Below are 25938 nucleotides of genomic sequence, written 5' to 3' on the forward strand. Positions count from 1 at the left end.
TAGAGCAGGTACTGATGACATCATGGTGTTAGAGCAGGCACTGATGACATCATGGTGTTAGAGCAGGTACTGATGACATCATGGTGTTAGAGCAGGTACTGATGACATCATGGTGTTAGAGCAGGTACTGATGACATCATGGTGTTAGAGCAGGTACTGATGACATCATGGTGTTAGAGCAGGTACTGATGACATCATGGTGTTAGAGCAGGCACTGATGACATCATGGTGTTAGAGCAGGTACTGATGACATCATGGTGTTAGAGCAGGCACTGATGACATCATGGTGTCAGAGCAGGTACTGATGACATCATGGTGTTAGAGCAGGTACTGATGACATCATGGTGTTAGAGCAGGTACTGATGACATCATGGTGTTAGAGCAGGCACTGATGACATCATGGTGTTAGAGCAGGTACTGAAGACATCATGGTGTCAGAGCAGGTACTGATGACATCATGGTGTTAGAGCAGGCACTGATGACATCATGGTGTTAGAGCAGGCACTGATGACATCATGGTGTTAGAGCAGGTACTGATGACATCATGGTGTTAGAGCAGGTACTGATGACATCATGGTGTTAGAGCAGGTACTGATGACATCATGGTGTTAGAGCAGGCACTGATGACATCATGGTGTTAGAGCAGGCACTGATGACATCATGGTGTTAGAGCAGGCACTGATGACATCATGGTGTTAGAGCAGGTACTGATGACATCATGGTGTCAGAGCAGGTACTGATGACATCATGGTGTTAGAGCAGGCACTGATGACATCATGGTGTTAGAGCAGGCACTGATGACATCATGGTGTTAGAGCAGGTACTGATGACATCATGGTGTTAGAGCAGGTACTGATGACATCATGGTGTTAGAGCAGGCACTGATGACATCATGGTGTTAGAGCAGGCACTGATGACATCATGGTGTTAGAGCAGGTACTGATGACATCATGGTGTTAGAGCAGACACTGATGACATCATGGTGTTAGAGCAGGCACTGATGACATCATGGTGTTAGAGCAGGCACTGATGACATCATGGTGTTAGAGCAGGCACTGATGACATCATGGTGTTAGAGCAGGCACTGATGACATCATGGTGTTAGAGCAGGTACTGATGACATCATGGTGTTAGAGCAGGCACTGATGACATCATGGTGTTAGAGCAGGTACTGATGACATCATGGTGTTAGAGCAGACACTGATGACATCATGGTGTTAGAGCAGACACTGATGACATCATGGTGTTAGAGCAGGTACTGATGACATCATGGTGTTAGAGCAGGCACTGATGACATCATGGTGTTAGAGCAGGCACTGATGACATCATGGTGTTAGAGCAGGCACTGATGACATCATGGTGTTAGAGCAGGCACTGATGACATCATGGTGTTAGAGCAGACACTGATGACATCATGGTGTTAGAGCAGGCACTGATGACATCATGGTGTTAGAGCAGGTACTGATGACATCATGGTGTTAGAGCAGGTACTGATGACATCATGGTGTTAGAGCAGGCACTGATGACATCATGGTGTTAGAGCAGGCACTGATGACATCATACAAGGGCTGCACAGTTACTGCTCCCCCCAATCCTGCTGCTGGGAGCACGAGGCAGAACACAGGAGCGTCTGATGTTACAAATCTCCTGTAATATTTGGCAGCTCTTCAGATACAGCGGAGGGATCAATGTGCAGGTTTTTTTCTCCATTCAATTCAACTAAAGGAAACCAGGAAGGCGTCATCGATCAGCCCCAAATATCCAAATGTTAGGATTACTGCAAATTACACAAGTGAAGAAGGCAAATTCATTCCCTCTTGATGTGTAAATCAATCCCCCCTTCCCCCCGGACCACCAGGTCCACAGTCTCCTTAACAATTACTCTATAGATGCAATGTAACCTCTGTGCTCCCTATGGCTGCAGTCATTAAAGGGGTGATATGCAGATTCCAGACAGATAGGGAACCCGTGTGATGTCACTGTAAACAGTCCTGATGATGTCACTGCTCCCAGCCATGATGATGTCTTTGCACCCAGCCATGATGATGTCACTGCACCCAGCCATGATGATGTCACTGCACCCAGCCATGATGATGTCACTGCACCCAGCCATGATGATGTCACTGCACCCAGCCATGATGATGTCACTGCTCCCAGCCATGATGATGTCACTGCACCCAGCTATGATGATGTCACTGCACCCAGCTATGATGATGTCACTGCACCCAGCCATGATGATGTCACTGCACCCAGCTATGATGATGTCACTGCACCCAGCCATGATGATGTCACTGCACCCAACCATGATGATGTCACTGCACCCAGCCATGATGATGTCACTGCACCCAACCATGATGATGTCACTGCACCCAGCCATGATGATGTCACTGCACCCAGCCATGATGATGTCACTGCTCCCAGCCATGATGATGTCACTGCACCCGTCCTGATGATGTCACTGCACCCAGCCATGATGATGTCACTGCTCCCAGCCATGATGATGTCACTGTGTCCGTCATGATGATCTCACTGCTCCCAGCCATGATGATGTCACTGCACCCAGCCATGATGATGTCACTGTGCCCGTCCTGATGATGTCACTGTGCCAGTCCTGATGATGTCACTGCACCCAGCCATGATGATGTCACTGTGCCCGTCCTGATGATGTCACTCACCCCCCCAGTGGGAGCAGATGCTCAGGGTCTGGTAATCCTGCTGGTTATCCTGTCCCTGTGTATGGGGAGACTATTTCTAGAATTCAGGATAAATTATGGGCAGTAAATGATGATGAGGCTAATTATTCCGGGGTGGGGGTGCGGGTGCTGCCAGTCCTGAGCCATGAGGATTTATCTTCTGTCCTAGCAGCAGCAGGACATAAAATAGAAGAGTTTTATATCTCAGGAGCCAATAAAAATGAACCCACAGCCGGGGCAGTAAATAATACAGGAGGCTAATAGTGAAGCCCATGTGGGGGGGGCCGGAGCCCTGGGAACCCCTGGTAAATACAGGTCATAGGGGCGACCTCTCAGGAGACCACCACGCAGGTCCCTGACCTCCTACCCATGGTCCTGGAGCACAGCCGGGGGCCTAGGTCTTCCTAGGAAGCTGCACCCCCCCCCCCCCCCCCTTACAGGCTCCTCAGCTGGGTCTGGGTCTGTCCCCCTATCCAGCTGTTACTGTGGGTCCTTGGTTGTAAGGACCTGTAAGTGCACTGTAACTGGGGTCCATAATAAAGATCTATAGTTATCACTGGGGGTGCATACTGGGGGTCTGTGGTTATACTGTCAGCAAGGACTATACTGGGTGTCCGTGGTTACACTATTTATAGGGGGTCTGTATCTGGCCATGATGTCCTTATTGGGGGTTTATGGTTATACTGTCACTGGGGGTCCATGGCTGTATTGTAACTGGGGTCCTAATTGGGAGTCTGTTATTATATGTGGCTGTTAATGGGAACCCATTTCTGTCTTGTAAGGGGGTCCGTATATTTGTACTGTCACTGAAGGTCTATATTGGGGGTTCATGTTTGTACTGTAATTGGGGTCCATATTGGTGGACTATGGCTACACTGTAACTGGGGGCCATACGGTGGTCCATGGTTCTACAGTCTCTTAAGTCCATACTGGGGGTCAGCAAGATTCATACTGGGAGTCCATGGTTACCACTGTAGGGGTCTGTAGCCGTCACATTGGGGGTCTATGGTTATACAGCCACTGGGGGCCATGGTTGCTTTGTTACAGGGGGTCTGTAGCCATCACTGGGGTCCATATTGGGGGTCTATGGTTATATAGTTACTTGAGTCCATACTGGGGTTCTCTAGTGGGGGTCCATGGCTGAACTGTTAATGGAAGCCCATTTCTGTCCTATTAGGGGGTCCATATTGGAGGTCTATGGCTATACTGTCACTGTGGGGGGGGGGGGTTTATTTTGTTATGGGGGTTTATTCGGTTGTTATTCAGTTTATTTTAGATCTCTCCCTGTGTGGGCCCCTCTCCGCATGCTCTGCCTCTATGGTTCTGTACATGTATATGAGTAGCTTTGTGCTGCGCCCCCTCCCCTTCCCCTTCTTTATGTTTCGCTGATACAGTTACAAATTGCTCACAATAACTTCCTATGGCACATAACGTAGCGTCGCTATCATCCGCCCGACCCCTCCGCGTTATATAACAGCCTGCGCTCTTCTACTTGGATCCCAGCGTCCTGTTCCATCACGTGTCCGGTACCTACGGAGCGGCACACGGGAGCCCGGGACATTGCCATATGTTACGTGCCACAAGCTGCTGCTCCGACATAAAACTAAACTGCTTCCTGTTACATAACAATTTGCAATGCAAACAATGGCGGAGGCGTTCTGCTGCTCCGCATTGTTCCGGGGCGACCAGGTGGCCAATTTACAAGAGGATGCGAAACCTCAGTACGAGTCCAACCCCACTGCGATCTGATCCAAAAATCCCTCCTTGTGGCGGTTTATATGACGCAGGGTTATAATTGGCGCTCGCTTATTATCAGGTTATTACAGCGCAGGAAGCCGCAGCCTCGTAACATCAGGAACCGAGATCAATAAACAATTCCTGAACCTGGACTGTTACCGGATCTATGACCGCGCTCAGACACTGTGGTACCAGTACCTCCCCCCATAGTGGGGGTCTAAAAGCTGCCCCAAACTACCGTACCCCACATGTGTATCAACTCATAACCTGGGGGTCCATGACTGTTACTGGGGGTCCATGACTGCACTGTTACTGGGGGTCCATGACTGCACTGTTACTGGGGGTCCATGACTGCACTGTTACTGGGGGTCCATGACTGCACTGTTACTGGGGGTCCATGGCTGTACTGTTACTGGGGGTCCATGACTGCACTGTTACTGGGGGTCCATGACTGCACTGTTACTGGGGGTCCATGACTGCACTGTTACCGGGGGTCCATGGCTGTACTGTTACTTGGGGTCCATGACTGCACTGTTACTTGGGGTCCATGACTGCACTGTTACTGGGGGTCCATGACTGCACTGTTACTGGGGGTCCATGACTGCACTGTTACTGGGGGTCTATGGCTGTACTGTTACTGGGGGTCCATGACTGCACTGTTACTGGGGGTCCATGACTGCACTGTTACTGGGGGTCTATGGCTGTACTGTTACTGGGGGTCCATGACTGCACTGTTACTGGGGGTCCATGACCGCACTGTTACTGGGGGTCCATGACTGCACTGTTACCGGGGGTCCATGGCTGTACTGTTACTTGGGGTCCATGACTGCACTGTTACTTGGGGTCCATGACTGCACTGTTACTGGGGGTCCATGACTGCACTGTTACTGGGGGTCCATGACTGCACTGTTACTGGGGGTCCATGACTGCACTGTTACTGGGGGTCCATGACTGCACTGTTACTGGGGGTCCATGACTGCACTGTTACCGGGGGTCCATGACTGCACTGTTACCGGGGGTCCATGGCTGTACTGTTACCGGGGGTCCATGACTGCACTGTTACTGGGGGTCCATGACTGCACTGTTACTGGGGGTCCATGACTGCACTGTTACTGGGGGTCCATGACTGCACTGTTACTGGGGGTCCATGACTGCACTGTTACTGGGGGTCCATGACTGCACTGTTACTGGGGGTCCATGACTGCACTGTTACTGGGGGTCCATGACTGCACTGTTACTGGGGGTCCATGACTGCACTGTTACTGGGGGTCCATGACTGCACTGTTACCGGGGGTCCATGGCTGTACTGTTACATGGGGTCCGTAGTGTCACAACACGGAGCAGCACAACTCCCCGCCATCCGCCATGCTACGCCGCAGCTCCACTGCACACACCCCGCGCCTGTGTTACCGGCTGAGGATGGATGGTTGTGGTCCTGATAGATTGAATATTCAGGATGGCGGCTCCAGGAGAATTACACTAATTATATCCTGTCACTGGATTCTCATAAACCATGTCTGAGGGTGCGGGTGCAGAACTGTGAGAGGAACCTAAGGGAGCCGGGAACAAGCGGAGGAGGAGAGACTGAAGGAAGAGACTGTACAGAGACTGGTGCACTACAGAGAGACTGAGAGAGACTGGTGCGCTACATAGAGACTGAGGAGAGAGACTGGTGCGCTACATAGAGACTGAGGAGAGAGACTGAAGGAAGAGACTGAGGAGAGACTGGTGCACTACAGAGAGACTGAGAGAGACTGGTGCGCTACATAGAGACTGAGGAGAGAGACTGGTGCGCTACATAGAGACTGAGGAGAGAGACTGGTGCGCTACATAGAGACTGAGAGAGAGACTGAGGAGAGAGACTGGTGCGCTACATAGAGACTGAGGAGAGAGACTGAAGGAAGAGACTGAGGAGAGACTGGTGCACTACAGAGAGACTGAGAGAGACTGGTGCGCTACATAGAGACTGAGGAGAGAGACTGGTGCGCTACATAGAGACTGAGAAGAGAGACTGGTGCGCTACATAGAGACTGAGAGAGAGACTGAGGAGAGAGACTGGTGCGCTACAGAGAGACTGAGGAGAGAGACTGGTGCGCTACATAGAGACTGAGGAGAGAGACTGGTGCACTACAGAGAGACTGAGGAGAGAGACTGGTGCGCTACAGAGAGACTGAGGAGAGAGACTGGTGCGCTACATAGAGACTGAGGAGAGAGACTGGTGCACTACAGAGAGACTGAGGAGAGAGACTGGTGCACTACATAGAGACTGAGGAGAGAGACTGGTGCGCTACATAGAGACTGAGGAGAGAGACTGGTACGCTACATAGAGACTGAGGAGAGAGACTGGTGCGCTACATAGAGACTGAGAGAGAGACTGAGGAGAGAGACTGGTGCACTACAGAGAGACTGAGGAGAGAGACTGAGGAGAGAGACTGGTGCACTACAGAGAGACTGAGAGAGACTGGTGCACTACAGAGAGACTGAGGAGAGAGACTGAGGAGAGAGACTGGTGCACTACAGAGAGACTGAGGAGAGAGACTGGTGCACTACAGAGAGACTGAGGAGAGAGACTGGTGCACTACAGAGAGACTGAGGAGAGAGACTGGTGCGCTACAGAGAGACTGAGGAGAGAGACTGGTGCACTACAGAGAGACTGAGGAGAGAGACTGGTGCACTACATAGAGACTGAGGAGAGAGACTGGTGCACTACAGAGAGACTGAGGAGAGAGACTGGTGCACTACAGAGAGACTGAGGAGAGAGACTGGTGCACTACAGAGAGACTGAGCACAGAGACTGGTACACTGCAAAGAGACTGAGGGGAGAGACTGGTGCACTACAGAGACTGAGGACAGAGACTGGTGCACTACAGAGAGACTGAGGAGAGAGACTGGTGCACTACAGAGAGACTGAGGAGAGAGACTGGTGCACTACAGAGAGACTGAGGAGAGAGACTGGTGCGCTACAGAGAGACTGAGGAGAGAGACTGGTGCACTACAGAGAGACTGAGGAGAGACTGGTGCACTACAGAGAGACTGAGGAGAGAGACTGGTGCACTACAGAGAGACTGAGGAGAGAGACTGGTGCACTACAGAGAGACTGAGGAGAGACTGGTGCACTACAGAGAGACTGAGGAGAGAGACTGGTGCACTACAGAGAGACTGAGGAGAGAGACTGGTGCACTACAGAGAGACTGAGAGAGACTGGTGCACTACAGAGACTGAGGAGAGAGACTGAGGAGAGAGACTGAGGAGAGACTGAAGAGAGAGACTGAGGAGAGACTGAAGGAAGAGACTGTACAGAGACTGGTGCACTACAGAGAGACTGAGGAGAGAGACTGAGGAGAGAGACTGAGGAGAGACTGAAGAGAGAGACTGAGGAGAGACTGAAGAGAGAGACTGTACAGAGACTGGTGCACTACAGAGAGACTGAAGAGAGAGACTGGTGCACTACAGAGAGACTGAGGAGAGAGACTGGTGCACTACAGAGAGACTGAGGACAGAGACTGGTGCACTACAGAGAGACTGAGGAGAGAGACTGGTGCACTACAGAGAGACTGAGGAGAGAGACTGGTGCACTACAGAGAGACTGAGGAGAGAGACTGGTGCACTACAGAGAGACTGAGAGAGACTGGTGCACTACAGAGAGACTGAGGAGAGAGACTGGTGCACTACAGAGAGACTGAGGAGAGAGACTGGTGCACTACAGAGAGACTGAGGAGAGAGACTGGTGCACTACAGAGAGACTGAGGAGAGAGACTGGTGCACTACAGAGAGACTGAGAGAGACTGGTGCACTACAGAGACTGAGGAGAGAGACTGAGGAGAGAGACTGAGGAGAGACTGAAGAGAGAGACTAAGGAGAGACTGAAGGAAGAGACTGTACAGAGACTGGTGCACTACAGAGAGACTGAGGAGAGAGACTGAGGAGAGACTGAAGAGAGAGACTGAGGAGAGACTGAAGAGAGAGACTGTACAGAGACTGGTGCACTACAGAGAGACTGAGGAGAGAGACTGGTGCACTACAGAGAGACTGAGGAGAGAGACTGGTGCACTACAGAGACTGAGGAGAGAGACTGGTGCACTACAGAGAGACTGAGGGGAGAGACTGGTGCACTACAGAGAGACTGAGGAGAGAGACTGGTGCACTACAAAGACTGAGGAGAGAGACTGGTGCACTACAGAGAGACTGAGAGAGACTGGAGCACTACAGAGAGACTGAGAGAGACTGGTGCACTACAGAGACTGAGGAGAGAGACTGAGGAGAGAGACTGAGGAGAGACTGAAGAGAGAGACTGAGGAGAGACTGAAGGAAGAGACTGTACAGAGACTGGTGCACTACAGAGAGACTGAGGAGAGAGACTGAGGAGAGAGACTGAGGAGAGACTGAAGAGAGAGACTGAGGAGAGACTGAAGAGAGAGACTGTACAGAGACTGGTGCACTACAGAGAGACTGAAGAGAGAGACTGGTGCACTACAGAGAGACTGAGGAGAGAGACTGGTGCACTACAGAGAGACTGAGGACAGAGACTGGTGCACTACAGAGAGACTGAGGACAGAGACTGGTGCACTACAGAGAGACTGAGGAGAGAGACTGGTGCACTACAGAGAGACTGAGGAGAGAGACTGGTGCACTACAGAGAGACTGAGAGAGACTGGTGCACTACAGAGAGACTGAGGAGAGAGACTGGTGCACTACAGAGAGACTGAGGAGAGAGACTGGTGCACTACAGAGAGACTGAGGACAGAGACTGGTGCACTACAGAGAGACTGAGGACAGAGACTGGTGCACTACAGAGAGACTGAGGAGAGAGACTGGTGCACTACAGAGAGACTGAGGAGAGAGACTGGTGCACTACAGAGAGACTGAGGAGAGAGACTGGTGCACTACAGAGAGACTGAGAGAGACTGGTGCACTACAGAGACTGAGGAGAGAGACTGAGGAGAGAGACTGAGGAGAGACTGAAGAGAGAGACTAAGGAGAGACTGAAGGAAGAGACTGTACAGAGACTGGTGCACTACAGAGAGACTGAGGAGAGAGACTGAGGAGAGACTGAAGAGAGAGACTGAGGAGAGACTGAAGAGAGAGACTGTACAGAGACTGGTGCACTACAGAGAGACTGAGGAGAGAGACTGGTGCACTACAGAGAGACTGAGGAGAGAGACTGGTGCGCTACATAGAGACTGAGGAGAGAGACTGGTGCACTACATAGAGACTGAGGAGAGAGACTGGTGCACTACAGAGAGACTGAGGAGAGAGACTGGTGCACTACAGAGAGACTGAGGAGAGAGACTGGTGCACTACAGAGAGACTGAGGAGAGAGACTGGTGCACTACAGAGAGACTGAGGAGAGAGACTGGTGCACTACAGAGACTGAGGAGAGAGACTGGTGCACTACAGAGAGACTGAGGGGAGAGACTGGTGCACTACAGAGAGACTGAGGAGAGAGACTGGTGCACTACAAAGACTGAGGAGAGAGACTGGTGCACTACAGAGAGACTGAGAGAGACTGGAGCACTACAGAGAGACTGAGAGAGACTGGTGCACTACAGAGACTGAGGAGAGAGACTGGTGCACTACAGAGAGACTGAGGAGAGAGACTGGTGCACTACAGAGAGACTGAGGAGAGACTGGTGCACTACAGAGAGACTGAGGAGAGAGACTGGTGCACTACAGAGAGACTGAGGAGAGAGACTGGAGCACTACAGAGAGACTGAGAGAGACTGGTGCACTACAGAGACTGAGGAGAGAGACTGGTGCACTACAAAGACTGAGGAGAGAGACTGGTGCACTACAGAGAGACTGAGGAGAGACTGGTGCACTACAGAGAGACTGAGGAGAGAGACTGGAGCACTACAGAGAGACTGAGGAGAGCGACTGGTGCACTACAGAGAGACTGAGGAGAGAGACTGGTGCACTACAGAGAGACTGAGGAGAGAGACTGGAGCACTACAGAGAGACTGAGAGAGACTGGTGCACTACAGAGACTGAGGAGAGAGACTGGTGCACTACAAAGACTGAGGAGAGAGACTGGTGCACTACAGAGAGACTGAGGAGAGACTGGTGCACTACAGAGAGACTGAGGAGAGAGACTGGAGCACTACAGAGAGACTGAGGAGAGCGACTGGTGCACTACAGAGACTGAGGAGAGAGACTGGTGCACTACAGAGAGACTGAGGGGAGAGACTGGTGCACTACAGAGAGACTGAGGAGAGAGACTGGTGCACTACAAAGACTGAGGAGAGAGACTGGTGCACTACAGAGAGACTGAGAGAGACTGGAGCACTACAGAGAGACTGAGAGAGACTGGTGCACTACAGAGACTGAGGAGAGAGACTGGTGCACTACAGAGAGACTGAGGAGAGAGACTGGTGCACTACAGAGAGACTGAGGAGAGACTGGTGCACCACAGAGAGACTGAGGAGAGAGACTGGTGCACTACAGAGAGACTGAGGAGAGAGACTGGAGCACTACAGAGAGACTGAGAGAGACTGGTGCACTACAGAGACTGAGGAGAGAGACTGGTGCACTACAAAGACTGAGGAGAGAGACTGGTGCACTACAGAGAGACTGAGGAGAGAGACTGGTGCACTACAGAGAGACTGAGGAGAGAGACTGGTGCACTACAGAGAGACTGAGGAGAGAGACTGGAGCACTACAGAGAGACTGAGAGAGACTGGTGCACTACAGAGAGACTGAGGAGAGAGACTGGTGCACTACAAAGACTGAGGAGAGAGACTGGTGCACTACAGAGAGACTGAGGAGAGAGACTGGTGCACTACAGAGAGACCGAGGAGAGAGACTGGTGCACTACAGAGAGACTGAGGAGAGAGACTGGTGCACTACATAGAGACTGAGGAGAGAGACTGGTGCACTACAGAGAGACTGAGGAGAGAGACTGGTGCACTACAGAGAGACTGAGGAGAGAGACTGGTGCACTACAAAGACTGAGGAGAGAGACTGGTGCACTACAGAGAGACTGAGGAGAGAGACTGGTGCACTACAGAGAGACTGAGGAGAGAGACTGGTGCACTACAAAGAGACTGAGGAGAGAGACTGGTGCACTACAGAGAGACTGAGGAGAGAGACTGGTGCACTACAGAGACTGAGGAGAGAGACTGGTGCACTACAGAGAGACTGAGGGGAGAGACTGGTGCACTACAGAGAGACTGAGGAGAGAGACTGGTGCACTACAAAGACTGAGGAGAGAGACTGGTGCACTACAGAGAGACTGAGAGAGACTGGAGCACTACAGAGAGACTGAGAGAGACTGGTGCACTACAGAGACTGAGGGGAGAGACTGGTCCACTACAGAGAGACTGAGGAGAGAGACTGGTGCACTACAGAGAGACTGAGGAGAGAGACTGGTGCACTACAGAGAGACTGAGGAGAGAGACTGGAGCACTACAGAGAGCCTGAGAGAGACTGGTGCACTACAGAGACTGAGGAGAGAGACTGGTGCACTACAAAGACTGAGGAGAGAGACTGGTGCACTACAGAGAGACTGAGGAGAGAGACTGGTGCACTACAGAGAGACTGAGGAGAGAGACTGGTGCACTACATAGAGACTGAGGAGAGAGACTGGTGCACTACATAGAGACTGAGGAGAGAGACTGGTGCACTACATAGAGACTGAGGAGAGAGACTGGTGCACTACAGAGAGACTGAGGAGAGAGACTGGTGCACTACAGAGAGACTGAGGAGAGAGACTGGTGCACTACAGAGAGACTGAGGAGAGAGACTGGTGCACTACAAAGACTGAGGAGAGAGACTGGTGCACTACAGAGAGACTGAGGAGAGAGACTGCTGCACTACAGAGAGACTGAGGAGAGAGACTGGTGCACTACATAGAGACTGAGGAGAGAGACTGGTGCACTACAGAGAGACTGAGGAGAGAGACTGGTGCACTACATAGAGACTGAGGAGAGAGACTGGTGCACTACAGAGAGACTGAGGAGAGAGACTGGTGCACTACAGAGAGACTGAGGAGAGAGACTGGTGCACTACAGAGAGACTGAGGAGAGAGACTGGAGCATTACAGAGAGACTGAGGAGAGAGACTGGTGCACTACAAAGACTGAGGAGAGAGACTGGTGCACTACAGAGAGACTGAGGACAGAGACTGGTGCACTACAGAGAGACTGAGGAGAGAGACGGGTGCACTACAGAGAGACTGAGGAGAGAGACTGGTGCACTACAGAGAGACTGAGGAGAGAGACTGGTGCGCTACATAGAGACTGAGGAGAGAGACTGGTGCACTACAGAGAGACTGAGGAGAGAGACTGGTGCACTACAGAGAGACTGAGGAGAGAGACTGGTAGGGGGAAGAGAAATAGACAAATACATTGTAAAGAGACTTGTCATTCACCCTCCATGGATGGATACATTGTCATATTTCATAATATTTTACTATTTAATATTTTTTTGCACTGCTTTTTGTCTTAACACTACATGGCAGTATTATTTTGTAATACATACTTTATGGCATTATAAGGCGGTATTATCTGGGCACCTTGTGGCGGAACTGTCATAGGGCTATATGACAGTATGGTCTTGTCTCTATGTGGCAGGACTGTGTTGGTACTATATGGCGGTATTATCTGGGCACCTTGTGGTATAACTGTCATAGCTTTATGTGACAGTATGGTCTTGTCTCTATGTGGCAGGATTGTGTTGGTACTATATGGCGGTATTACCTGGGCACCTTGTGGTATAACTGTCATAGCTTTATGTGACAGTATGGTCTTGTCTCTATGTGGCAGGATTGTGTTGGTACTATATGGCGGTATTACCTGGGCACCTTGTGGCGTAACTATCATAGCGCTATGTGACAGCATGGTCTTGTCTCTATGTGGCAGGATTGTGCTGGTATTATATGGCGGTATTTTCTTATCACCAGGGGCGTATCTACAGCGTTAGAAGCCATGGCAGCTGCTATGGGGCCCACATTGTCGGGGGGTCCTGTCATTGGATCTGACACACTAAAGAATGGAGGATGTGCATATTTTCGGAGGGGTTAGGGGGCCCCATTTAGAAGTCTGGTATGGGGCCCTGCCTCTCCTAGTTACGCCCCTGCTTATCACTATATGGCAATATTGTATTAGCTCTGTATGGTTGGGTGGTAATGGCTTGGCATTATATGGTAGTATTTTCTAGACCTTATATGGCGGTATATGCTGCTGCTATACCCTGTGCTATACCCAGGGTGTAACTGTGATATAATTATCTTTATGAGGCTTTAAGATTCGATTGAGATGTGAAACGTTGAATATACGTAGTTACAGTCATTATCCAGGAAACAGCGCCCCTCCTGCCTACAGGTCATGACAAGTATTGCATCTCACCCCATTCACTACAATAGAGCTGAGCTGCAATACCGGAGATGACCTGTGAAAGTTGTGGCGCTGTTTGGTGTTCGCAGCTCACTGTATACCGCCATATACTCAGCATGTCTATGAATGTCTCTATTACTGTCTCATGCCGGGGTTTAATGATGTCTCTTTTTCTCTCTCTCTCCCCTTTGCACCCCCCTGGTCACCCCATCCTCACCCCCCCTTTATCTCCTTCCATGCCCATTCCCTCCTCGGCTCCCTGCATCTCTCTTATCTCTAGTTCTCCTGGTTGAATGCTCGGAGTTTGTCCCTCCGGATGGTAATTACACCGCCTGTCAAGGGGATAACGTCACTCTCAGGTGAGTGCAGACACCTTCCCCCCGCGCTGTCACTGCCCCGAGGAGACGTCTCCATCTACTGCCAACACTTCCTCCCAGGGACGCTATAATTACTGCCGCTCCCCGGCCTGGCACACTGTGCCGCAGCTTCTGCTGTCTTCAGCTTTTTAGGGTCTGACAACCACCAGAAATGAAATATTCATGGAGGCGAAAATTGGGCTCAAATGCAAAATCTGTACATGACCCCCAACATTTTATATGGAGCCTCAAAACTCCAGGGTCCCTCTCTACCCTGTTTCTTTAGGTCTTAAGGCAGTGATGGCTAACCTATGGCACTGGTGCCAGAGGTGGCACTCGGAGCCCTTTCTGTGGGCACTCAGGCCATCACCAGAGATGACTCCAGGTATCTTCCTGCAGTCCCAGATAGCCCAGGACTTGCTGTGCACAGAGGTATTTTAAAGTGACAGGACTACCTGGGACTATTATCTGCTTTATTGGTGTCCTCGCTGCTGGTATCAATGAAAACTGTGACAGAGAAGGGAGTATAAATCACAAATTAAATTTCTGTGTTGGCTCTTTGCGATAAATAAGCGGGTCTTTGTTGTAGTTTGGGCACTCGGCCTCTAAAAGGTTCGCCATCACTGTCTTAAGGTGTTCCGTTAGTAGAATGTTCAAATATTTACACTCTGAGAAGATACTTTGTATCCAGCGGGAAACTTCAGACATCAGATTCCAGAAGGATCAGGGTGACCACCACCAATGGCTGATCCCTTTAAGGGAACCTACCAAGTAGACAGCAGCCAGTGTCATGTATTGTCCCTGGAGAGATGTGTCATCAGACCTTTGTGTCTGTTGTTAGTAGCAGCAGGACTGTGATACATGGTTTTATATTCCAGGACTGGGGGTGGGTCCTCACACTGCTGTGCTCTGTGCTCTCTTCAGTAAGTGTTATGTATTGTCCGTATAGAAATGTGTTAGCATAACCTTGTGTATGTTGTTGGTAGCAGCAGGACTGTGATATATGGTTTTATATTCCAGGACTAGGGGTGGGTCCTCACACTGCTGTGCTCTGTGCTCTCTTCAGTAAGTGTTATGTATTGTCCGTATAGAAATGTGTTAGCATAACCTTGTGTATGTTGTTGGTAGCAGCAGGACTGTGATATATGGTTTTATATTCCAGGACTAGGGGTGGGTCCTCACACTGCTGTGCTCTGTGCTCTCTTCAGTAAGTGTTATGTATTGTCCGTATAGAAATGTGTTAGCATAACCTTGTGTATGTTGTTAGTAGCAGCAGGACTGTGATACATGGTTTTATATTCCAGGACTGGGAGTAGGTCCTCACACTGCTGTGCTCTGTGCTCTCTTCAGCAAGTGTTATGTATTGTCCGTATAGAAATGTGTAGCATAACCTTGTGTATGTTGTTAGTAGCAGCAGGACTGTGATACATGGTTTTATATTCCAGGACTGGGGGTGGGTCCTCACACTGCTGTGCTCTGTGCTCTCTTCAGTAAGTGTTATGTATTGTCCGTATAGAAATGTGTTAGCATAACCTTGTGTATGTTGTTAGTAGCAGCAGGACTGTGATATATGGTTTTATATTTCAGGACTGGGGACGGGTCCTCACACTGCTTTGCTCTGTGCTCTCTTCAGCAAGTGTTATGTATTGTCCGTATAGAAATGTGTTAGCATAACCTTGTGTATGTTGTTGGTAGCAGCAGGACTGTGATACATGGTTTTATATTCCAGGACTGGGGACGGGTCCTCACACTGCTGTGTTCTGTGCTCTCTTCAGCAAGTGTTATGTATTGTCCATATAGAAATGTGCTAGCATAACCTTGTGTATGTTGTAGGTAGCAGCAGGACTGTGATATATGGTTTTATATTCCAGGACTGGGGGTGGGCCCTCACACTGCTGTGCTCTGTGCTCTCTTCAGCAAGTGTTATGTATTGTCCGTATAGAAATGTGTTAGCATAACCTTGTGTATGTTGTTGGTAGCAGCAGGACTGTGATATATGGTTTTATATTCCAGGACTAGGGGTGGGTCCTCACACTGCTGTGCTCTGTGCTCTCTTCAGTAAGTGTTATGTATTGTCCGTATAGAAATGTGTTAGCATAACCTTGTGTATGTTGTTGGTAGCAGCAGGACTGTGATATATGGTTTTATATTCCAGGACTGGGGGTGGGTCCTCACACTGCTGTGCTCTGTGCTCTCTTCAGTAAGTGTTATGTATTGTCCGTATAGAAATGTGTTAGCATAACCTTGTGTATGTTGTTGGTAGCAGCAGGACTGTGATACATGGTTTTATATTCCAGGACTGGGGGTGGGTCCTCACACTGCTGTGCTCTGTGCTCTGTTCAGTAAGTGTTATGTATTGTCCGTATAGAAATGTGTTAGCATAACCTTGTGTATGTTGTTGGTAGCAGCAGGACTGTGATATATGGTTTTATATTCCAGGACTAGGGGTGGGTCCTCACACTGCTGTGCTCTGTGCTCTCTTCAGTAAGTGTTATGTATTGTCCGTATAGAAATGTGTTAGCATAACCTTGTGTATGTTGTTAGTAGCAGCAGGACTGTGATACATGGTTTTATATTCCAGGACTGGGAGTAGGTCCTCACACTGCTGTGCTCTGTGCTCTCTTCAGCAAGTGTTATGTATTGTCCGTATAGAAATGTGTAGCATAACCTTGTGTATGTTGTTAGTAGCAGCAGGACTGTGATACATGGTTTTATATTCCAGGACTGGGGGTGGGTCCTCACACTGCTGTGCTCTGTGCTCTCTTCAGTAAGTGTTATGTATTGTCCGTATAGAAATGTGTTAGCATAACCTTGTGTATGTTGTTAGTAGCAGCAGGACTGTGATATATGGTTTTATATTTCAGGACTGGGGACGGGTCCTCACACTGCTTTGCTCTGTGCTCTCTTCAGCAAGTGTTATGTATTGTCCGTATAGAAATGTGTTAGCATAACCTTGTGTATGTTGTTGGTAGCAGCAGGACTGTGATACATGGTTTTATATTCCAGGACTGGGGACGGGTCCTCACACTGGTGTGTTCTGTGCTCTCTTCAGCAAGTGTTATGTATTGTCCATATAGAAATGTGCTAGCATAACCTTGTGTATGTTGTAGGTAGCAGCAGGACTGTGATATATGGTTTTATATTCCAGGACTGGGGGTGGGTCCTCACACTGCTGTGCTCTGTGCTCTCTTCAGCAAGTGTTATGTATTGTCCGTATAGAAATGTGTTAGCATAACCTTGTGTATGTTGTTGGTAGCAGCAGGACTGTGATATATGGTTTTATATTCCAGGACTAGGGGTGGGTCCTCACACTGCTGTGCTCTGTGCTCTCTTCAGTAAGTGTTATGTATTGTCCGTATAGAAATGTGTAGCATAACCTTGTGTATGTTGTTAGTAGCAGCAGGACTGTGATATATGGTTTTATATTCCAGGACTGGGGGTGGGTCCTCACACTGCTGTGCTCTGTGCTCTCTTCAGTAAGTGTTATGTATTGTCCGTATAGAAATGTGTAGCATAACCTTGTGTATGTTGTTGGTAGCAGCAGGACTGTGAAATAATGATTTGTTTGTAGGTAAGGTGGCATGTCCCCACACTGTTGTGCTCTTTGCTCTCTGCATTGAAATACTCCACAGCCTCTTACCTCTGTTCTGTTACAACTTTTACTCAGAACACAGCAGTGTGAGGGCACGCCCCCAGGTGCACCCAGGAAAAGCTAAAATCTTGGGATGAAAAATCTATTTTTTGTCACAGTCCTACTACTTCACTTTTGTGTATGTTGTCAGTAGCAGTAGAACTGAGACAAATAATGGATTTATATTTCAGGATTGTAGCTTACTAGGGTTGTGTCCTCACACTGCTGTGTTCTATGTATTGTACTGATACACACCATATCCCTCCTGCACTTTATAACTGCTGTAGTATTCAACCAGAAGCCTACAACAGCCATAGCACTAACAACATACACAAAGGTCTGATTACATATTTCTCCTGGGACAATACCTAACACTGGCTGCAGAAGGCACAGCAGTGTGAGGACACGCCCTCAGTGCACTTGGAGAAGCTACAATCCTGGAATATAAATCCTTATATCACAGTCCTGCTGCTACTAACAATAAACACAAAGGTCTAATTGCACATCTCATCTGGGACAGTACCCAAAACTTTCTGCAGAGAGTGCAGAGCATGCAGAGCACAGCAGTCTAAGGACACCTCCATTTCACTTAGAGAAGCTACAATCCTGGAATATAGATCCTTATATCACAGTCCTGACACTACAAACAATAAACACAAAGGTCTGATTGCACATCTCATCTGGGACAGTACCCAAAACTTTCTGCAGAGAGCACAGAGCACAGCAGTGTGAGGACACGCCCCCATTGCACTTGGAGAAGCTACAATCCTGGAATATAAATCCATATTTCACAGTTCTGCTGCTACTCACAATATTTACAAAGGTCTGATTACACATCTCTCCAGGAACAATAGCTAACACTGTTTGCAGAGAACACAGAGCACAGCAGTGTGAGAATACAACCTGAGCAGCTGCAATCCTGGAATATAAATCCATATATCACAGTCCTTATGCTACTAACAACACACACAAGGGTTACATGATACAATATCTACCAGTCTCTGGAGTCTCCCTTTAAGAAGCCCCTCCCACCCCCTGATTAGCCTGCGTGTCAGTGATAACCGCCTCCCTAGCATTCTATTCGCTGTCCAGTATTTTGGGACTTCTCCAGTCATTTGTTACCAGTTGATACGTTGCAGATCTCAGCGTTTTCGGGATTGCGGATCATTACTGTCGCTCTTCACATTGTGAATGAATATTTTGATTTGGCTTTCTCCCACACAACAATAGACGAGTGATGCCCACCCATGAGACATCTGTGGGGTCACCCGCCCTCCGCCCCTCCGCTGCTTGTATTGTCATTTGTTTCCGAATTCCTGTGGCCCAGAACACGCCGGCAGCTGCGGCCGCAGCATCATAGGGGCTGTTTGTTTGGGGACAATCGAAAACCTCAACTCTTCTTATTGTCCCAAAATTATGATGAGCGCAGGAAAAGCTGTGTAAAAAAAAATTATACTCTAGTCCCATCCAAAGCTGCGGTCGCAATCATTGATTTCCATGAGAACCGTGTAATACTCCCTTTCTCCTGCAGGGGTGCTGTAGGCAGTATTTAGATCACTGCTTCGTTGTAGGGGGCAGGATACTGTATGGTCACTTTTTTGGGTGCTCCTGCATCTATACACATAGGCAAGGACTTTTTGTTAGAGTGTATCATAAATGTTGTAGCAAAATATTGCATCAGATGCTAAAGCTCATCATCCTGTCCGGGGTTGTTTTTGCAGCCTGTGATGAAAGCTCCTAAATTCAGGAGGACCAGGGCATGTAATACTCCATTTCCCCTGTGGGGTGCTGTAGGGGAACTGAATACTTGTTATTCTTAGACCGCAGCTTCATTTTAGGGGACAGGAGACGCCGTGATGCATTTTTGGGGGTGATTTTTCCCCAATTTGTAATTTTGCACACTGGGGAACCCTTGCAGGGTGCATCGCAGGGGCTTTTTGGTACAGTGTACCATGACATCATATTAAATATGGCATCAAATTTATGGTAAAGCTCATCATCCTGTTGGGGGTTGTAGTTTCACAGCAGATGAGATGTTGCTCTTGTAGTTAAAGTCTGGAGGATCCAGGACTTGTGATACTTCATTTCCCCTCCGGGGGCGCTGTAGGAGGACTGAATACTGTCTATTCTCAGATTACTGGGGGCAAGAGATTCTTGGGGGGCTCTTCTACCATATAGTAATGTTCCACAGTGGGGACCCCTTGGGTTGCTCTTTAAAGGGCATCTACCACCAGGATGAAAGGATGTATGCAAATGAGCCTGAGGGGCTCCAGGCTCCATTAACACCTATGGAGCCTGGAGCCCCTCAGGCTCATTAGCATACAGCCCTTCAGCCTGGTGGTAGATGCCCTTTAAGGCATGTATGCCTGTATGTTGGGGGTTGTAGTCACGCAGCAGGAGGGGTAGTCCTGCCCTCATTGATGTCCTCCTAATGGTGGTTAATCCGTTATCAGTACGCAGGGACCCTGCGCTCTCATGGAGGCCCCTGTCCGCCCCCCGGCACCTACCTCGCCCGTCCACGTATCCAATCCATTTGGTGTCAATGTTTCCTTCACACTTAATTCTAATTAATTGGATCCATCTTTCCCTGGATATGAAGCATGGGGGGAGGGGCGGATGATAACGAAGCAGCGCCTCTCGTTAGGCAGGAGCTCTCATTACTGGCTGATTTATTATTAGTGTCATGTACCTGCCGCCGCCAGGAGAAGCCATTCCTGTTTACTAATGACTGGAGATGTAGCAGAGCTGAGGCTGTCAGCCAGTAAACCTACCGCCCCCAACAATCTTAAAGGGGTTGTACAGGATTAGAAATAAACATGGCTGTCTGACTAACAGCGCCCCCACATCTACTGGTCGTATATGGTACTGCAGCTCAGTGCCATTCACTGTAATGGAGGCGGGATGCAATACCAGGCATGGACAGGGGTGGCGCCGGCTTTGAAAGAAAAATGATGTTTCCTAATCCCGGACAACCCCTTTAATGGAAAAGGTTCACATCTGGCAAGTGACAAAATGAGCAAAATACTGCAGCTGTAGATGTGACTGGAGCACTTTTGTATGTGCTTTGGATGTGACTGGAGTGTATGCTGCTGCTTTGGATGTGGCTGGAGTGTATGCTGCTGCTTTGGATGTGGTTGAAGTGTATGATGCTGCTTTGGATGTGGCTGGAGTGTATGATGCTGCATTGGATGTGACTGGAGTGTATGATGCTGCTTTGGATGTGGCTGGAGTGTATGATGCTGCTTTGGATGTGGCTGGAGTGTATGATGCTGCTTTGGATGTGACTGGAGTGTATGAAGCTACATTGGATGTGGCTGGAGTATATGATGTTGCTTTGGATGTGGCTGGAGTGTATGATGCTGCTTTGGATGTGACTGGAGTGTATGAAAATACATTGGATGTGGCTGGAGTATATGATGTTGCTTTGGATGTGACTGGAGTGTATGATGCTGCTTTGGATGTGGCTGGAGCGTATGATGCTGCTTTGGATGTGGTTGAAGTGTATGATGCTGCTTTGGAAGTGGCTGGAGTGTATGATGCTGCTTTGGATGTGACTGGAGTGTATGAAGCTACATTGGATGTGGCTGGAGTATATGATGTTGCTTTGGATGTGGCTGGAGTGTATGATGCTGCTTTGGATGTGACTGGAGTGTATGAAAATACATTGGATGTGGCTGGAGTGTATGATGCTGCTTTGGATGTGGCTGGAGTATATGATGTTGCTTTGGATGTGACTGGAGTGTATGAAGCTACATTGGATGTGGCTGGAGTATATGATGTTGCTTTGGATGTGACTGGAGTGTATGATGCTGCTTTGGATGTGGCTAGAGTGTATGATGCTGCTTTGGATGTGGCTGGAGTGTATGATGCTGCTTTGGATGCGGCTGGGGTGTACGATGCTGCTTTGGATGTGGCTGGAGTGTATGATGCTGCTTTGGATGTGGCTGGTGCCTATGATGCTGCTTTGGATGTGGTTGGAGCGTATGATGCTGCATTGGATGTGACTGGAGTGTATGATGCTGCTTTGGATGTGGCTGGAGTGTATGATGCTGCTTTGGATGTGGCTGGAGTGTATGATGCTGCTTTGGATGTGGCTGGAGTGTATGATGCTGCTTTGGATGTGTCCAGAGTGTATGATGCTGCATTGGATGTGGCTGGAGTGTATGATGCTGCTTTGGATGTGGCTGGAGTGTATGATGCTGCTTTGGATGTGACTGGAGCCTATGATGCTGCTTTGGATGTGGTTGGAGCGTATGATGCTGCATTGTATGTGACTGGAGTGTATGATGCTGCTTTGGATGTGGCTGGAGTGTATGATGCTGCTTTGGATGTGGCTGTAGTGTATGATGCTGCACTGGATGTGACTGGAGTGTATGATGCTGCTTTGGATGTGGCTGGAGCCTATGATGCTGCTTTGGATGTGGTTGGAGCGTATGATGCTGCATTGGATGTGACTGGAGTGTATGATGCTGCTTTGGATGTGACTGGAGTGTATGATGCTGCTTTGGATGTGGCTGCAGTGTATGATGCTGCTTTGGATGTGGCTGGAGTGTATGATGCTGCTTTGGATGTGACTGGAGCCTATGATGCTGCTTTGGATGTGGTTGGAGCGTATGATGCTGCATTGGATGTGACTGGAGTGTATGATGCTGCATTGGATGTGACTGGAGTGTATGATGCTGCTTTGGATGTGGCTGGAGTGTATGATGTTGCTTTGGATGTGGCTGCAGTGTATGATGCTGCTTTGGATGTGGCTGTAGTGTATGATGCTGCACTGGATGTGACTGGAGTGTATGATGCTGCTTTGGATGTGGCTGGAGCCTATGATGCTGCTTTGGATGTGGTTGGAGCGTATGATGCTGCATTGGATGTGACTGGAGTGTATGATGCTGCTTTGGATGTGACTGGAGTGTATGATGCTGCTTTGGATGTGGCTGCAGTGTATGATGCTGCTTTGGATGTGGCTGCAGTGTATGATGCTGCTTTGGATGTGGCTGGAGTGTATGATGCTGCTTTGGATGTGGCTGGAGTGTATGATGCTGCTTTGGATGTGGCTGGAGTGTATGATGCTGCTTTGGATGTGGCTGGAGCCTATGACGCTGCTTTGGATGTGACTGGAGTGTATGATGCTGCTTTGGATGTGGCTGGAGTGTATGATGCTGCTTTGGATGTGGCTGGAGTGTATGATGCTGCTTTGGATGTGGCTGGAGTGTATGATGCTGCTTTGGATGTGGCTGGAGCCTATGACGCTGCTTTGGATGTGACTGGAGTGTATGATGCTGCTTTGGATGTGGCTGGAGCGTATGATGCTGCTTTGGATGTGGCTGGAGTGTATGATGCTGCTTTGGATGTGACTGGAGTGTATGATGCTGCTTTGGATGTGGCTGGAGCGTATGATGCTGCTTTGGATGTCGCTGGAGTGTATGATGCTGCTTTGGATGTGGCTGGAGTGTATGATGCTGCTTTGGATGTGACTGGAGTGTATGATGCTGCTTTGGATGTGGCTGGAGTGTATGATGCTGCTTTGGATGTGGCTGGAGTGTATGATGCTGCTTTGGATGTGACTGGAGCATGTAACATAACTTATAATCAGCCTTCGTGGATCTCCTCCTGGTTTTTGTCGTATTTCACTCTTTGATGGACGCAGCCTTGAGAAAAATTGGTGTAAATGGATCCATCATAAAACGGAGCAAAACTGTAACAAATTGCTGCTATTATTTTTTCCCGTCATAATATCACAAATGGAAAATTATCCATAAATCAGCGCTGAGAGGAGAAGAACCCACAGATCCGGGACTGCCAATACCAGGGGTGGGGGCACCCAGTACCAGCTCATCAGCAGTCATTGTCTGTGTGCCCCCCACCCCCACCCTATAGGACAGACCCCAGGACCCCTATTATAGAAACATCAGCACCCCAATGCATTCTGGGGAAATCTGAAGGTTACAAGTCTGTCAGATACCATACAATGAAAGTGTCAGTCTCCACTGCTGTTCTGGTATTATATTCTCTAACCTGGAAAATCAGTATAAACTAACTGCATCAGCTGTTGGTTAAAAAAAGAGCTTGTACTCTGTGTCAGTCTACACTGCGCCTGGAATTATATTCACAAATCAGTGTAAACAGAACATATGAGACCAAAACTACTCTATAACATTGCAGCTGATCAGAGGGGATGCAGCACTGGCATAGATCTTGGTTCATGAAAAGAAATATAGCATACTGCCATACAGTGATAATCCAGAGGCTCCATCCAGGGCTCCATCCAGGGCTCCATCCAGGGGCACCATCCAGGGCTCCATCCAGGGGCTCCATCCAGGGGCTCCATCCAGGGCTTCATCCAGGGCTCCATCCAGGGGCTCCATCCAGGGCTCCATCCAGGGGCTCCATCCAGGGCTTCATCCAGGGCTCCATCCAGGGGCACCATCCAGGGCTCCATCCAGGGGCTCCATCCAGGGGCTCCATCCAGGGCTTCATCCAGGGCTCCATCCAGGGGCTCCATCCAGGGGCTCCATCCAGGGGCTCCATCCAGGGCTTCATCCAGGGCTCCATCCAGGGGCACCATCCAGGGCTCCATCCAGGGGCTCCATCCAGGGGCTCCATCCAGGGCTTCATCCAGGGCTCCATCCAGGGGCTCCATCCAGGGGCTCCATCTAGGGGCTCCATCCAGGGCTTCATCCAGGGCTTCATCCAGGGACTCCATCCAGGGCTTCATCCAGGGACTCCATCCAGGCGCTTCATCCAGGGGCTCCATCCAGGGACTCCATCCAGGCGCTTCATCCAGGGGCTCCATCCAGAGGCTCCATCCAGGGGCTCCATCCAGGCGCTTCATCCAGGGGCTCCATCCAGAGGCTCCATCCAGGGGCTCCATCCAGAGGCTCCATCCAGGGGCTCCATCCAGGGGCTCCATCTAGGGGCTCCATCCAGGGGCTCCGTCCAGGGCTTCATCCAGGGGCTCCGTCCAGGGCTTCATCCAGGGGCTCCATCTAGGGGCTCCATCCAGGGGCTCCATCCAGAGGCTCCATCCAGGGGCTCCATCCAGGGGCTCCATCTAGGGGCTCCATCCAGGGGCTCCATCCAGGGGCTCCGTCCAGGGCTTCATCCAGGGGCTCCGTCCAGGGCTTCATCCAGGGGCTCCATCTAGGGCTTCATCCAGGGGCTCCATCTAGGGCTTCATCCAGGGCTCCATCCAGGGGCTCCATCCAGGGCTCCATCCAGGGGCTCCATCCAGGGCTTCATCCAGGGCTCCATCCAGGGGCACCATCCAGGGCTCCATCCAGGGGCTCCATCCAGGGGCTCCATCCAGGGCTTCATCCAGGGCTCCATCCAGGGGCTCCATCCAGGGGCTCCATCCAGGGGCTCCATCCAGGGCTTCATCCAGGGCTCCATCCAGGGGCACCATCCAGGGCTCCATCCAGGGGCTCCATCCAGGGGCTCCATCCAGGGCTTCATCCAGGGCTCCATCCAGGGGCTCCATCCAGGGGCTCCATCTAGGGGCTCCATCCAGGGCTTCATCCAGGGCTTCATCCAGGGACTCCATCCAGGGCTTCATCCAGGGACTCCATCCAGGCGCTTCATCCAGGGGGCTCCATCCAGGGACTCCATCCAGGCGCTTCATCCAGGGGCTACATCCAGAGGCTCCATCCAGGGGCTCCATCCAGGCGCTTCATCCAGGGGCTCCATCCAGAGGCTCCATCCAGGGGCTCCATCCAGAGGCTCCATCCAGGGGCTCCATCCAGGGGCTCCATCTAGGGGCTCCATCCAGGGGCTCCGTCCAGGGCTTCATCCAGGGGCTCCGTCCAGGGCTTCATCCAGGGGCTCCATCTAGGGGCTCCATCCAGGGGCTCCATCCAGAGGCTCCATCCAGGGGCTCCATCCAGGGGCTCCATCTAGGGGCTCCATCCAGGGGCTCCATCCAGGGGCTCCGTCCAGGGCTTCATCCAGGGGCTCCGTCCAGGGCTTCATCCAGGGGCTCCATCTAGGGCTTCATCCAGGGGCTCCATCTAGGGGCTCCATCCAGGGGCTCCATCCAGGGCTCATAGCTCCGGACGTGTATAAAATATGGATAATAAGATATTTACTACTTTTAAGTATCTTCTTGTTAATGAACGGCCTCACGTTTATTATCTGCTCTTTGCTGTTAATGAAAAATGCATAATTGGCAGCGTTTTCACCCTTTCCAGGGATGGTTTG

General features: G+C 50.1%; 1 protein-coding gene across 1 annotated transcript in view; it reads left to right on the top strand.

Annotated features, from left to right (window-relative positions):
* Positions 1 to 25938, top strand: part of IGLON5 (IgLON family member 5) — a 384710-nt gene that overhangs the window by 256235 nt on the left and 102537 nt on the right. The window contains exon 2 of the mRNA XM_072154976.1: positions 14039 to 14117. Within this exon, the coding sequence (XP_072011077.1) occupies positions 14039 to 14117 (79 nt within the window). The remainder of the gene's footprint in view (positions 1 to 14038; positions 14118 to 25938) is intronic.

Source organism: Engystomops pustulosus, chromosome 6 (assembly GCF_040894005.1).
Source record: "Engystomops pustulosus chromosome 6, aEngPut4.maternal, whole genome shotgun sequence".
Lineage (NCBI taxonomy): Eukaryota > Metazoa > Chordata > Amphibia > Anura > Leptodactylidae > Engystomops > Engystomops pustulosus.